Raw genomic sequence first — 16,355 nt, forward strand, 5'->3', positions numbered from 1 at the left:
TGTTGAAACAAGGGAGTGTTGTGTTGTGTTGTGTTGTGTTGGGGGGACTTATTTGTTGAAACAAGGGAGTGTTGTGTTGTGTTGTGTTGTGTTGGGGGGGGGGGACTTATTTGTTGAAACAAGGGAGAGTTGTGTTGTGTTGGGGGGGACTTCTTTGTTGAAACAAGGGAGAGTTGTGTTGTGTTGGGGGGGACTTCTTTGTTGAAACAAGGGAGAGTTGTGTTGGGGGGGGGGACTTATTTGTTGAAACAAGGGAGAGTTGTGTTGTGTTGGGGGGGACTTCTTTGTTGAAACAAGGGAGAGTTGTGTTGGGGGGGGGGACTTATTTGTTGAAACAAGGGAGTGTTGTGTTGGGGAGGGGGACTTATTTGTTGAAACAAGGGAGAGTTGTGTTGGGGGGGGGACTTATTTGTTGAAACAAGGGAGAGTTGTGTTGTGTTGGGGGGGGACTTATTTGTTGAAACAAGGGAGAGTTGTGTTGGGGGGGGGGACTTATTTGTTGAAACAAGGGAGAGTTGTGTTGGGGGAGGGGGGACTTATTTGTTAACTGATGTAACACTGCTAATTGTATTACACTATAACCGGAAATGCATTTCAAATGGGGCCTGGCTTGGGACAAAAATACAAAAGAAAATAGAATAATCTGTCAAAATGTCAGTTAAATGATAGCTGAAATTAGTTTACCAATATCAATTGCTTTATTTTCCTCTATCCTTTCTTGCCAAGACTAATATTCTTGATGAATCTCCATAACCCTTGTGATTAATTTTCCTTAATCAGGATGAGATAACAATGAAAATGCCAAGGGAGATTACTCTGTATAGTCATGCTGCCAATGAAAGGGAAACAGGATAGCATTCAGGCAGATACATATAGGGTGTATTGATCACATCACAACACATTTACTTCAGTCTTGTCACATATACTGTTCAGTAGACAACAAAATAGTCATGCGATACACTCCAGTGGAGTCAAACCCCTGGAGGTTGCCAAGATGCTGTGCACAAGGGTAGGTCAAATGGGAGAATCTTCACAAAACTTAACTACACAGAAAGCATTTAAAAAACATACACAGAAAGCATTTAAAAAACAGTCATGCATAAACTCTCTGGTTCAAATAAGGCTAATCTGATCATAGAGTGCAACAAGAGATCCCAGAGGGATATTTGCGCCCACCATTGTACTATCTTCTATGTTCTATGTCAGTTCGATCTTTTCTCTTCTTTTCTCTTATCTGTTTGATCAGTTAGCCTGTCCGCCATCTTAATCAGTCTTTAGATCAACTTCGAAATTTAACATGCACAACTAAGGACCAAGGGAAACCTACATATCAAATTTGAGAAAGATTCTTCCAGTACATTCTGAGAAATAGTGGTAACAAACTTAAACTGTAACAAGATGTCTGCCTGTCCGCATCTTGGTTTTCAGATCAGTCCAATAATTTGATATGCTTTACAAAGAACCAAAAAAAAACCCAAAAAACATAAAAAAACAAAGAAAAAATGTATATCACCAATTAACATATTGTAAAGAGAAGATATAGGACATTATCTTTTATTACAGCATATGTGTAAACTAACCATCACATAGCTGTTAACAAAACTAACACTTTAAGTAAACCAAGATTTTTATTGTATGATGCTGTATGATGTTATCGTACTACTAAAACATACATACCAAGCATTATAAATGATATATGTAAAAAAAAAATCAGAACTCTGGAGCTAGAAATCTGAGTATGAAAAAAAACAACAAGAGGAACACCCTTTTGTCAAATTTGAGAATGATCCCTGAAATATTTTTTTGAGCAATATTCAATAGGAACACCTGCCAGCCATCTTGGATTTTCCAATCATTCCCAAAATTCAAAATGCGTAAGTAAGAACAACGGGAAACCTTCATGCATAATTTGAGAAAGATCCCTCGAGTACTTTCTGAGAAATAGCACCAACAAACTTCAGCTCTCAAATTAAAGATGGCTGGCTGTCAGCCATCTTGGTTTTGTAATCAGTTCCAAAACATTATATATATAACTAGGGACCATGGGAAACCTTCATGTGAAGTTTGAAAAAGATCCCTCCTGTACTTTCTGAGAAATAGCGCCAACAAACTTCAACTCTCAAATTCAAGATGGCTGGCTGTCGGCCATCTTTGTTTTCTGATCAGTCCCAAAAACCAATATGCATAACTAGGGATCATTGGGGACCTTCATGTGAATTTTTAGAAAGATCCCCTGAGATATAGCGCTAACAGGAATTGTTTAAGGACAGACAGAATGACGGATGGACCACGGACGCAGGGTGATTTGAATAGCCAAGCATTATCGCTAATAAACATAATTCTTATTCCAACGAGGCATATGACAAAAACATTACGTGTATTTTCTCAGTACTTAAATGTACACACTTCTTCAAGCAGGAGTGTGTGAGGTTTTCTTCCTCTTATTAAAATATGGGCCAAGGTTTCTGGAAAGTCCTACAAAACTTTGTATCAACTTCCCTCTCTGAACACTCCTACAAATCTCTGAATCAGATAGACACTAAACAGTCCTACAAAATTGTGTATTGCATAATTTGTGGTTGTGCCATTTTATCTGCCTAATTCCATAATGAACTAAAGTCGGAGTTGCTAATTTAAGTATAATAAAACTACCATAGTACTTTTTCCGAAGCAGTGACAACTGAATTAATGTTAAGCAGTGAACAAATGTCAGTCAGACTTCCATCCACTGTATAAGGTTGATGTTCAAAAGCCACTACCTTAGAGGTTGTCTAGTACATTGTTAGTGACTCATTATTGTTTCCTTTATCAAATTAATAAAGTTTAAACTAATTATACAAGGGAAATAACTACCGGGGTTAGGTCTCTAGAACAAAAATAATCTGAGGGGTTCTGTCTAAACGGACCGTTCATGGTGACATAGTTACTGTTAGATATAAGATAAGATACATTTTATTTAAAGTCGGTGGGCATTTTAAAACAAATAACATCGAGCTTATGACCGACATAGGTGTTACATACAAAGACATTCACACTTGGACAAGTTTGATAGATTAACATTTAGGCAACACAAACACTGTATAAGATAAAAACACTTCTGATTTCGAGCTAATATCAGTATACATGTATACACATTTTACACATTGTAGTTAGAACAATACACTTAGCATATTTTAAAACACATCAGAGTTCATGTGATATGGTCAATAAATTAGCACAGATCTGATAAAATACATTTAAAATTGAGACAGGAAGTGTGTGTAGAAGTGTGTGTAGAAGTGAGGGTGATGGAGTTGAGGCTGAACATTTACATTGTGTACCGTTCCAGGAGGATATGAAAGATTTGAGGTGAGTGAAGTTATTTGTTGTTCTAAATGTGTTGGTAGATTGTTCGAAAGGTAGGCTGCTGTGTATCTGAATGATTCCATGCCATATGTAGTGGTTCTAACTTGTGGGATGTCTAATGTGTTGGTGTATCTGGAACTCTAGCTTTGGGTTTTAGGTGTTGAAGATAAGTAGGGGAAATCCTGAACAAAATCACAACATCATCATGCTCATAATACTTAACCCATTCACCCCTACATATTTAAACTGGACTTTCCCAGTCATTGATTTGGTAAGGTTCAAATGTGACTTTAGGGGTGAATGGATTATTGTCAACATTCTATACAAAGCACAGGACATTCAGGGGAGATAATCCATTACATTATTTTACGACAGTCATGCGGGTAGGATTCGTTACTTACAACCCCGCACACTGTTACGAAGCTTACTGCCCGGCTGATTTACAAACTCTATAAGTAGCAAAATGATACTGGAATAATTATTATTTTTCTATAACGCCTATAGTCTGTAAAACTATTGTAGATCAATTATCAATATCAGTGATACAAAAGCAATCCAATTTTTACCAAATTCCATGTAAATTGTCATAAGATTCAATAAACCATTCTTAAATTAACTGTTAAAAGGCCAAGTAAAACTTGTTACAGTAAACAGCTGTTAAAGTAGATATCGACATCAATTTTAGCTTCATGTCATACTAAACTGATTAATGTTTCACACGATCCAAAATAGATTTTGTTTTTTATAGAAAATGATATAGTCAACAGAAGAAATTTAGAAAGGGACGTTCTGGAGAGGAAGAAGACATTTCCTGTGAAAATCTTTCAATTTCTTTTTACACAAAGCGAACTGAAGTATTGTCTCAGCAGTATCTGCTTGTCATTCCATTCCTTGCCACAGGGCCAATGTTTTACGAACAGCTTGAAGGACATCAAGAAGTACTTACTCTTTGGCTTGCTATAGGTATATGGGACAGATCCAGGTCCCGCAGACGGACCTCTATTTCCTGAAAGATCATTCTGACTCCCCTGGGGGTCAGACAGCCCAGTTATCAGACTCGGAGGCCTTGACCTCTGCTTTCTCTCTGGAGTATTCTGTATTTAAGCAGATTATGATATTTCAATGTTTCTCTTGAACTTAAAAATGACATTAATAAATGATATCACTTTAAAATACCACTTCCTTTTCAAAGGACGTTTGATGACAGAAATACAATAACATGTAAATAGAATACAATTACCATATTCCCCCATTGAAACTGACCTCTGACCCTTATAATGACCTCTAATAAGTCATTCCACTTATTCTTATAATGATGTTTAACTGAGACAATGACTTCTTATCCATATAATGACCTCTAATTCAGATACTGACCTCTGACCTTTATAATGACCTCTAATTTAGTCATTGGCCTCTAATTTTTCTAACACGCTTAATTGAGATAATGACCTCTGACCCTTAAAATGACCTCTAATTCAAGCCTAGACCTCTGACCCTTATACCCACCTCTAAATCGTCGTCACTGTCGAAGTGTTCTGGATAGTACGGCTCCTCCTGTAATAGGGAATGAAGCACTGTTAACTACCTTAGGGTTTTTTAAACAAATGTCCTGGAAACAAAATAAATCATGCATATCATTGTTAAGATGTTTTCAGATTGATGCTCATTGCAAATCAATATCCATATAACAAGGTATCCCTGATCAATCTTAATCACCTCAAACAGTGTCGAAACTGAGGGATGACATGGTTTGATTGTTATATTTGGTGCAGAATGTAGCGCTCTGCACTTCACACCTAAAAAGCAATTCCAAGGAGCACTATATGTATGGAAGCAATGTAGAATGTTTGCACTATCCACGCACAGAAACTACTGAATGGAAACCTTTTTTCATATTTATAGTAATGGTGACCGTTGATATTCCAGTACTTTTCAGGGAATATGGAACAATTGCAAATTCTAGAACGTTTCCAGGATACCTATTTACCAGTTCTCTTCAACAGACCTCAATACCAGCACTTTTCAGTATCTGTAGGTTTGTTTTTTACTACACATGTCACGATTTGTCTACGCTGTTTAAGATTCACCTCAAGCACCCAACACAAAGAGTTAAGGTATTGCCATTCCATTTCTGTTATCTGTATTCTCATTGGACAAATCAGTTGGTTTGCCATTCTATCAGTCTCTCTGATTGGTCAGCCTCTTACAGCGATCTATACTTACTGACATAAGGTCCCAATCTATGTTGACATTCTCAAAAACATCCTTTCTTCCTTGAATTGCAGCTTTTAACTGAAAATAACAAAAATAAACCCAAACGTTAAATTGTTAGGACAATATGATCATATGTCTTTATTCCAACAGTCTGACCTATATCCTGGATTACAGTGGAACTGCAAATGTCAGTACAGCAAATACAGGAACAATTTAACCGATTCAAGTGCAAATGTACCAGAAAAGTTTACATAAACCAAATTGTGTGTAAACATTAACCCATAAAACATGCACAAATATTCACCTTAGGCCTATAAAAGCAAGTAGAACTTGTTGAGTCCACGAAATATCTTTGGGTTTGAGTTTTATCAGGAGAAAAAGTTCTGACTGTAAAGGCAGTCCCCCAAAAGTTGTAAAAGATGAAACCTAAGGTCAGTGTGCTGTTCACGGTGTCATAATACACAGATTTACCAAATTTGAGTGAAAATTACACAAGATCTGAATTAAGACCTATCAGAGGTCACAGCGGCCATCTTAGATGGGCAATTACAAAATAAAAGGCTTCTTGTACATAATAGTATATGCATGCCCTCCAATACTCATGCGAAGTTTCATTAAATCTGAACGGTAGTTTCTAAGATATAGTTCAAACAAGTTAATGGCAGAGAAAGAAGATATCCAATCACTGTTGGAATTAGGCGCAGTGTCGGACTGCTGTACATCGGTGTATTGAGTGTATGTATGATTGACCTACCAGATCAGTACAGAGTTGAAAGTCGTTCTCCTGGGCAATATCCAGAGCAGTTTTGCCATCAGCATTTTCAATGTTAGCCAGTTCTGGTTTAGTTCTCAGCAGCAGTTTCATACACTCGGATTTGTTGCCAAGGGCACACGTGTGTAATACAGTATTACCATCCGACGTCTTTGTGGTCAGGCTGTTTCTGTAAACCAACAAGTATAGCTTATAGCTTTGTAGATATATAATGACTATTACTAATAGTTAATCCATTCACCCCTATAGCCATGTTTGAACCTTATCAAATCAAAAACTGGGAAAGTCCAGTTTAAATATGTAGGGGTAAATGAGTTAAGTGAACATATAAGAAGTGGTTTATAGTTTAATTGATGTACGAGGGATTAATAGATAAATGGCCATACAGGTTACCTGGTACTTGTAGCTGTATAGTAATCATTCAAGTTGTTTATAACGTAATGGACATAGAACTGATTTGTAACTTATACCAGGGAGTATGAGATCCAATGTCCGTGAGTGAAGATTTAGTGAAGGTCTGTGTACCCATATTGATGAATTCCTAAATGGAATTATCAAGTTTGGTCATAAGAGTAATTGAAATTCAAAAGAAGAGATGCCAAAACAACATTAAATGGGGAGCCTTGGCAAACTTAATCCAGATTACATGTTTCAGCCCGCTATGAACAGTTATAGACAATTTCTGTGGGCCGAAACATGTAAACTGGATAAAATTTGCCGAGACTCTCCATTTGATGTCTGGTCATCTCTTGTTTCGATTTATAACTTAGTTGACAAACAAGTCAATCATATCGCACATTGGTCATACAGCAATGACTTACGGCGAGGAGTTCTGGATGATAAAGTCTACAATATGAGGTGGATAGCCCTCCTCTTCCTCAATGGCCAGGTGTAAGGCTGTCTCACCGTTCTCCTGAAACACATTCATACAGTTTTACCACGTACAAAAACCACCACCGCTAGTGTTACTGGGCTAGAAATACTGAGTCACATTCTTTCTAGAAAGGCCCAGTCATGCCGATTACAGTGTTTGACCGAAAATAAGACCCCACGCGCAACTAAGCCCCTCCCCACTTTTGCAAATGTCCTGGGAACAGGGTGGGTGCCTGCAATTAAGCCCCCTCCTTACTTTTGTCTCTCTTATAAAATATGTATTATTTTTTTGTCTCCGAACATAAGCAAATAAACTACTGGATTCAATAAGACATTAAACCCATATTAAAATAACTATGTCACTGAATTAGGCACAATAGCATGTAGTGTCATGTACTCTACTGTGATTCTGTATACGATTTTTATAAACGATTATGTAATTACATATTCGTGAATGAACTAGGGACGAATATTATAACAAATTGTTATGGAATATTAAGTAAACATAACAAACTATCAAGGTATCTAGATTGTTGATCCGCTGATTCATCATACCAAGATGAAAATCAGACAAGCCATCTGTCTCACCTGTGCCCCACTTTGACCATCAATGCACATGCTAAGCTTGGTTTGTGTAGCACTCAAATTTTCATAGAAACAAACTTAAACGCATTGTTGACGCCGCCGTCGCCAGAAAAGCAACACCTTAGTCTCGCTTCCGCGACTTCATGAAGGCGAGACAAAAAATAACATTGTCTCAAAAATGCTGCAGTAATATATAAACAGGGAATACTCACACAGTCGGGTAGATTGGCCATCAGATCCAATCCCTCGGCATACACCTGGAGCAGGGCGTTAATGTCGTGTGTCAGTATCGCCTGTTTCAGGTCCTGTTTGAGGTCCTCCTTGTATGTACATGTGATTATTGCGTATTTGTGCTCCTCGTATTTGGACTTTATGAAATTAAGTCTCTCATCCCTGAAAAAAATCAATTTTGTGAAATAATTTTGAAAATTGCCAGTGTTAATAAAAACAAGAGGCCCAGAGGGCCTGTATCGCTCACCTGGATATTCAAGCAGTTAGGAGAAGTCATTTGAAGTGTTTGACATATTTGACCTTGAAAGTAGGTTGAGGTCATTTTCGTTCTCAAACTTTGTTGGGCTATTACCAATTAAGCTATCACACAAATATCATGACTGTAGGCATGTTCATTTTTCAGAAGTCGTTTAAAGGAAAAGTGACGGATGACGGACAACAAGCTCACTAGCCCTTCGGGCAGGAGAGCTAAATATTAATGAATGATACCTTTTAGACTTTTTCTTCTGTGGGCCCATTTGTTTATGAACGTTTGTAAATCTTGTTATACTGGACTACATAATGATGTTTAAAATGACGAGATATTGGTTTAGCAGATAAGTTAATACTTACATTGGACTAGATAATGTTGGTTTAGTTGAAGGATCTAACTTGGCCTCTAGTATGTCATTAAAATACCCGTTTCCAACCACTCTAGCTATCTGTAACAAAAAGACAAACACTAATAAAACAATTAGTATAATCATATCACAGAACAAAATATGGTATAGACAGAAAGTTTAAGTTAAACTCTAAAGGAAAAGATCCATTTCATTTTGCAATTTTTAATACTTTTTTTCAAAGTTAATCACTCACTGGTCACTGTGAGGTACCCGTCTATAACTAGACTCAGGGTCCTAGATATAAGTACACCTAGTTATACATGACTTACCAGTTACTGTGAGGTACCCAGGTCATCTATAACTAGACTCAGGGTCCTAGATATATGTACACCTAGTTGTCCATGACTTACCAGTAACTGTGAGGTACCCGTCTATAACTACACTCTGGGTCCTACATATATGTACATCTAGTTATCCATGACTTACCAGTAACTGTCAGGTCCCCAGCTCATCTATAACTAGACTCTGGGTCCTGGATATATGTACACCTAGTTATACATGACTTACCAGTAACTGTGAGCTGCCCGTCTATAACTACACTCTGGGTCCTACATATATGTACACCTAGTTGTCCATGACTTACCAGTAACTGTCAGGTACCCAGCCCATCTATAACTAGACTCTGAGTCCTAGATATATGTGCACCTAGTTATCTGTGACTTACCAGTAACTGTGAGGTACCCGTCTATAACTAGACTCTGAGTCCTAGATATATGTGCACCTAGTTATCTGTGACTTACCAGTAACTGTGAGGTACCCAGCTCATCTATAACTAGACTCTGGGTCCTAGATATATCTACACCTAGTTGTCCATGACTTACCAGTAACTGTGAGGTACCCAGCTCATCTATAACTAGACTCTGGGTCCTAGATATATGTGCACCTAGTTATCTGTGACTTTCCAGTAACTGTGAGGTACCCAGGTCATCTATAACTAGACTCAGGGTCCTAGATATATGGACACCTAGTTATACATGACTTACCAGTAACTGTGAGGTACCCATCTATAACTAGACTCTGGGTCCTAGATATATGTACACCTAGTTGTCCATGACTTACCAGTAACTGTGAGGTACCCAGCTCATCTATAACTAGACTCTGGGTCCTAGAAATATGTACACCTAGTTGTCTGTGGATACCACAGCACTCCAGACAAATCAGCACACCCAGGTTTGTGGATAACCATTCAGGATCTAAAAAGAAAAGTTCAGCAAAATTCTCTTTATTTCTTTGAAGTAATATAGTTTTAAGCTCATGGCATAATGGCAAATTATACTATTATGTCATTGCTTGAATTTTTTTAATTCAAATAATTTAGGGAGCCATCAAAAGTTAATAAATCGAAGGAAGTACTTGATCCTTAGTAGAATCCTGTTCATCTGGACACTTTGAGTTCTGAAATAAATTCCAGAATATTCTTTTTATAATATTGTCACTGCAAATTTTTAAAAATAAGCTTTCAGAAAACAACTTTTCTGTTTATCCCCCCAGTCCTCTTAAATGTGTTCCCCCGTTTCGAAATCAAGACCAGTGTTGGGTATCGGTGCTTTATGTATATCGTACCTGGTGCACTACAGTCGCAGCAGACGTTGTTGCCTGGTAACCGACGTACTCGGTCTATAATACTGGCTGTTAGTTCCCGTACACTCTGGTTCAGCGCGGGAGTGTTGCTATTGCTCTGGAACGCCTGCATCAGAACCTCCTCCTTAGCATTGTTTAACACCGAAATCCACCTGTAACCCATCAGTGGGGCAAGAGTTATTTCCCTTGGTCGACAACAAGTACAGAAACACAGGTTTTCTAGAGTTAAATCTTATTACACCAACCAGAGATGGTGTCAAAGCCACCAAATGCTCGCCTGTTTAAAATGTTATCCTATTTAAACATTTGTTTGTAAAAAACGTAAATTTCAAAACAGGTCAAAAGTAAAAAAAAAGATTTAGTTTTTAATTTTAACTTCACTTCTTATTACCCCATAGGAACCTCAAAATATCAGCATCCTAGTACACATATTTAATGAATGACAAGGTTCTTGTTTATAAATTTTAACTTCACTAGATCAATAGTATACCCCACAGGAACCTTCATGCCAAATATCAGCATCATAGTACACATATTTAATGACCGACAAGGTTCTCAATAACTTGCAGTTAAAACTTTAATGTTGATGTGGTCCAAAAACGTTAAGTACAAAACAAGTGTAAAAAAATTGAAATATGAAATTATTTTTTAATTTTAACTTCCCTACATCAATATTATACCCCACAGGAACCTCCATGCCAAATATCAGCATTCTACTACACAAATTTAAAGAATGACAAGCTTGTAGATAACTTGCAGGTAAAACTTTCACATTTTCACGCTAAAGCCGGGGGTAACGCTATAGATCTCTGTTCTCTGAACAGGCGAGCTAAAGATGAGGATAAACACAAAAATTCCAAGAAGAATATCAACAGTTTATGAATGATAATAACAATTTGAGGGTCTTATATACTGCTCGATTCCAACCAAGGTCGTCTCAAAGCAGTTCACAAATCATTATCTGTTGTTATTGAACCAATATCTTTCTCAACTCCCTGGGGAGCATACAACCGGTGCTGCCATTTCGGCGCTCACAGCTAGCATTCAACAATTCTAGCACTACCCAACCACATACTCATTTACAGCTGAGCAGACTGGAACAAGCACAGTAAAGTATCTTGTTCAAAAATACAACATGGGGCCATGACAGGTCCCAAATCCCCAACCCTTCAGTCATGAAACCATATCAGTGTTCTACCACTAGACTAACATTCCTCTAAAAGGTCAATCCAGGGAGGGATGTGTGGGACCTTACAGGATTCTCCAATCAATTCAGACAGCAGGGTATACAGATAATAATACCGTCTCTGTTCTGCCCACCCTATGTACCCAAGGGGTATCATGTACTTCATTTATACAATATTAACTCCCCTTGGCCCAGGGATGCCTAACACCAAATTTTGTCAAATCAATTCAACTGTTCTTTACTAGTGATCTTCTAAATGAAAAGTTGGTAGATGGCCGAGGCATGGAAAACAGACACCACACAAAAACATAAGCTTTCTTTCCCTTAAAGTAAGTGATGAGCTCAAATAGAGAAATTATTGTTTTACTAAACCAGTTTGTTTACTTACTCTTCCATGTTCTTATCATCGTCAGCCTGGAAGTGGTATGTTCTGTTATCTGTGACATACAAATATGGATCAATTCTGACAACTTTCATACACTGCAGATGTATAACATTATACAATTAATTAGAATTATGGGTTTTCTGCCAGGTGGAAATTAAAGAAATCAACATTGGTCTGGCCGCTGCCAGCATTGAAATATTTTATATCTATTTCTTTTCTCACAACTCTTTTTTTTCCGGTAGTGTTGCCATAGACATTCATCTTCATATGACTTATGTGCGTTAATCTTTCATTCAAAAAGTTGATTATGATTATCCATTGGTTTTTACTCACTTGAGCTTGAGACTAGATCAAAACACCTTTTCACCAAGTCGTCTGGGACTAGCTGTTAGCAAAAAGAACCAATTCAAAATTGTTAAAATCAATCATGCGCAGATGACAATTGTACAGGTAAGAATTATACAGGTAATAGTCGAACTACAGGGGTGGATAGTGTAAAACATACTACAGGTGTTGAGATAAATTAATATAAGTAGAAATACAACACTAGATATATCCATCAAATCATTTGGATACTTTAACAGGAATGAACAATTCAGTCGTTATATTTCTTAACATTCATCTTTTGAAGTCAGTATTGTGGAATTTAATGATGGTAGCTACCTTGACTTGGCAAGTAAGCAGATTCAGTTTCACCGGGTCTTTGCTTTCCTGGAATGAAAAGACAAATTGATTTGTTACATGTGAGACATTCCTAAAGTTATTTCGACATTTATAATCTCAAAAAAAACCCACTGAACTTTCTATATAACTTTGAGATTCAAATAAATGTAGTTTTCTTTGGAATGTAATCTTTCTTTAGGTTGAAGTTTGAATAGATTGCTCCTAATTGGTATATAATAATCATGTGACCAGTTACACTTGCACATTGAGGATGATAATACAACCTGGATGCTTACATATCATTGGTGAAGTATAATCACATGATCTGTATACTAACACATGATTGGTCGACTATAATCACATGATCTGTATACTTACACATGATTGGTGGATTATAATCACATGATCTGTATACTTACACATGATTGTTCGACTATAATCACATGATCTGTATACTTACTTCCGATTGGTGGATTATAATAACATGATTTGTATACTTACAAATGATTGGTGGACTATAATCACGTGATCTGTACACTTACACATGATTGGTCGACTATAATCACATGATCTGTATACTTACTCCTGATTGGTGGATTATTATCACATGATCTGTATACTTACACATGATTGGTCGACTATTATCAAATGATCTGTATACTTACACATGATTGGAGGATTATAATCATGTGATCACTATATACTTACGTCGGAGTGGCTGATGAACATGAGTCCACCTGTAATGATACATTTGCGTTTCTGCCAGACTTTTTTGATGCGCCCCTCACTTTTCTTGAGCAGGTAGCCGTCCCGTACACAGCCGTGTGCCTTGTTCCCCTGGAGCTGGTGCAGGCTATAACCTGTGTGTGGTTTGCTGGTGGCTGATGTCGGCTGTCAGAATTCAATTTTTAATTAAAATTCATACAAAAGATCAGATATGCATATAACACATTTACATAACAGAGTTATCTTTCCTATCATCAACAGTGAATAAATCAAGGAAAAATTACAAATGTAGACTGCCAGAAATCAATAAGAACATTGACAAATATTGTTTGTAGATGATGGATTGATATTTCTCCTTACAAGTGGTGAAACCAGTGATAGAATTAAATGCAATTTTAAGAAACAGGCACATCCTAGACTTCTTTACAGAGCTGGGGACAACAACAAGTCTATACAGAATATTGGTATGTTTGTCTATCAGGGGCAATAAAAACTACATATCTATATGTTTGTCACATACAGTGTAATTAGAAAACAAAGATTATGTTTGTTTTTCAGGAGGGAATACGATACAGAAAGTAAACAGAAAGCTAAGTACATTAAGCAAACAGACACAGAAATTCCCGTTTCAGCCATCACCACTGGTCATGCAAACCCTGAAGGGCTCAGTTTATCAACACTCAGTGTACAGTACAACACCCAGCTTAAAGCAGATTGTTAGTCTTGACCCCAGCAGTCCATATAATGGTTTTATAGGAGTTCTTACTCCTCGGATGAATAAAACAGGAATAGTGAATCAAAAGACATCAGTTCTGTTAACTTGCATGGAGCAGGTATTGCTTCTTTATCACAGGGTTGTGTATCTAAAACGACATCAATTTATTATTGAGAAAATTTCATAATGCTAGGTCAAGACTAACTCCTTTTCACCATACACCAAACATGGATATCATACTTCAAGATGGTTTATGTTACACCAAGTTTATCCTAACCTCAGGAGATATAAATTGGCACTCAAAGAACACCCTGTTTCTGCACATAGCCTCTTGTTTACCAAGAGTAGGATCAGTAACCCTATCAAGTCAAACTCCTTAATTCAACCTCTGGTGATATTTCTTTGTATTTCTATACCCCCGGTAGTGAGATCAGACCTTACCAATACCTAACTTTAAGGGCATCATAATAATGTGTGAACATTCCACCCACTGTTTCTTAAAATAAACCTGATTAGAACACTGATTTCACCATAATGGACTCATCCATATCAAAGCATTGTAGAGTCTACTAAAGTTACATAGAGGTGAAAGGGTTAATGCAAATACCTGTAGGAAGGTATTTGATACATCACAATTAATTTTCATGAGGCCAAATAAACGAACAAACCAAGTTCATATTCTCCCATTATTCCCTGAATTGTCTCCCTTTTACCAGTTCAGGATTTCTCTGTGACCTGCTAGGGTATGATTTCCTGTCATCCCAATAGGTATGACAGATCGAGTGTGGACAGAAACAACACAATGACATCATGGGAACAAAAACTAACATCACAATCAGTTTTTGATTGGAGGGGTTATGAGCAAATCAGGATAAATAGGAAAATGACAAATGTTTATAACTATGATGTTTGATTAGCACTATATGTATCCATGTTTGGTGTAGAACGACAACATGTAACAACAGTCGGTGAACAGTTACCCAGCCTGCTATGGAGATCCGGTTATGGGAATGCTTGTAGGAACAAATACATCACAAATATTAGTACACTGTACAGGTATGTTAGTCGGACAACTGATAATAGAGGAGGAATGTGATATGGGGGCATTATATACATGTTAGGTGTACAAGCTGCAATCTTATGGTACATGGGGTCAGTTAATACTGGTATGGGTCAATCACTATATTGTAAGTTAATCAAGGAGTAAGGATGAGTGGTTTACGGAGATAAATAAGATTGTTGCCTACCAGTTGATACCCGTATTAGTTGATCCAGGATAAAGGATATGGTGTCGGGGGGTGTAATGGTCCTTAGTAGTAATTACTGATGATGTATATCACATTCCTTAGTAAATATGTTACGATTTCCTACATTTGATGCCACAGGGAAGACAGATAAATAATATGTATAATGACTGTAGTATGCTAAAATCAAAGTAAATCTTAACAACAGGCCCAATGGGCCTGCATCGCTCACCTGGTATTAATTTCACACTATTGAGAATAGGTCATTTAAAGGTATTTACAGGAAGCATTTTAAAAGTTTCAAAACATTTGCCCAAGGTGTTACCTGGCAAATGAGTTAAGGTTATCAATTAGAACAAGCCGCATAGGTTTTTTATTTGGCCCCTGTCATTTGAACAAACTTGGTCGCCTTTCATCCTAGCATGTAATTTGCAAAATATCAACATCCTCTGTCTTTTGGTTATTAAGAAGAAGTTGTTTAAAAGGTTTATCATATTTGACCCATGTGACCTTGAGTATAGGTCAAAGTCATTTATTTGAACAAACTTGGTAGTCCTTTATCCCAGCATGCTACTGGCCATTTATTAACCCCCTAGGCTTCTTGGTTATTCAGAAGAAGTTGTTTAAAGTAAAAAGTTGATGAAGGACGGACAACGGACACCGCACCACAGCATAAGCTCACTTGGCCCTTTGGGCCAGGTGAGCTAAAAGATTTTGGATAGGAGAGGTTTTAAGGTCATTGGTCCTTGATAGGGTGGGGTTTTTTTTTGGGGGGGGGGGGGGTCAGGGTTTTCCTTTTAGTTAGGATTTTAATCTTCAGGTAGGATTAGTAGTGATAGTGAGGGTGAGCACACCTCTTTATACGATGTCATAGTTTCCTTGAGGGAGTCGCGGAGGTCGATCAGTTGTTGTCGTTCCTTGTTCTGTTGCTGTTTTATCTGGTTTAGCTGGATCACAAGATTTTCTATAAACGACTGGAAATGGTTGATTGTTTTGAGGCCTTCCTGATAAAACCTGAAAATAAACATGTTTGTATTAGGACAGAAAAAGGACAGAAAATACACATGTTTGTATTAGGACAGAAAATACACGTTTGTAATAGGACAGAAAATACACGTTTGTAATAGGACAGAAAATACACGTTTGTAATAGGACAGAAAATACACGTTTGTA

General features: G+C 37.3%; 1 protein-coding gene across 2 annotated transcripts in view; it reads right to left on the reverse strand.

The window, feature by feature from the left end:
* The window catches only part of LOC110458003 (arf-GAP with SH3 domain, ANK repeat and PH domain-containing protein 2-like), a 79,294-nt gene that overhangs the window by 5,485 nt on the left and 57,454 nt on the right, over positions 1–16,355 (reverse strand). The window contains exons 9-23 of one of the 2 annotated variants that reach the window (XM_021509524.1): positions 16,037–16,196; positions 13,206–13,388; positions 12,498–12,545; positions 12,168–12,219; positions 11,838–11,886; positions 10,246–10,415; positions 9,742–9,875; positions 8,633–8,721; positions 8,002–8,182; positions 7,153–7,244; positions 6,314–6,500; positions 5,569–5,637; positions 4,852–4,899; positions 4,292–4,439; positions 3,747–3,794 (exon numbers count right to left, since the gene is read on the reverse strand). In XM_021509524.1, coding sequence (XP_021365199.1) covers positions 3,747–3,794; positions 4,292–4,439; positions 4,852–4,899; positions 5,569–5,637; positions 6,314–6,500; positions 7,153–7,244; positions 8,002–8,182; positions 8,633–8,721; positions 9,742–9,875; positions 10,246–10,415; positions 11,838–11,886; positions 12,168–12,219; positions 12,498–12,545; positions 13,206–13,388; positions 16,037–16,196 — 1,658 coding nt within the window. The remainder of the gene's footprint in view (positions 1–3,746; positions 3,795–4,291; positions 4,440–4,851; positions 4,900–5,568; positions 5,638–6,313; positions 6,501–7,152; positions 7,245–8,001; positions 8,183–8,632; positions 8,722–9,741; positions 9,876–10,245; positions 10,416–11,837; positions 11,887–12,167; positions 12,220–12,497; positions 12,546–13,205; positions 13,389–16,036; positions 16,197–16,355) is intronic. The other variant, XM_021509525.1, reaches the window with a different exon arrangement.

The sequence above is a fragment of the Mizuhopecten yessoensis genome, unplaced genomic scaffold, assembly GCF_002113885.1.
Source record: "Mizuhopecten yessoensis strain PY_sf001 unplaced genomic scaffold, ASM211388v2 scaffold9399, whole genome shotgun sequence".
Taxonomy (NCBI): Eukaryota; Metazoa; Mollusca; class Bivalvia; order Pectinida; family Pectinidae; genus Mizuhopecten; species Mizuhopecten yessoensis.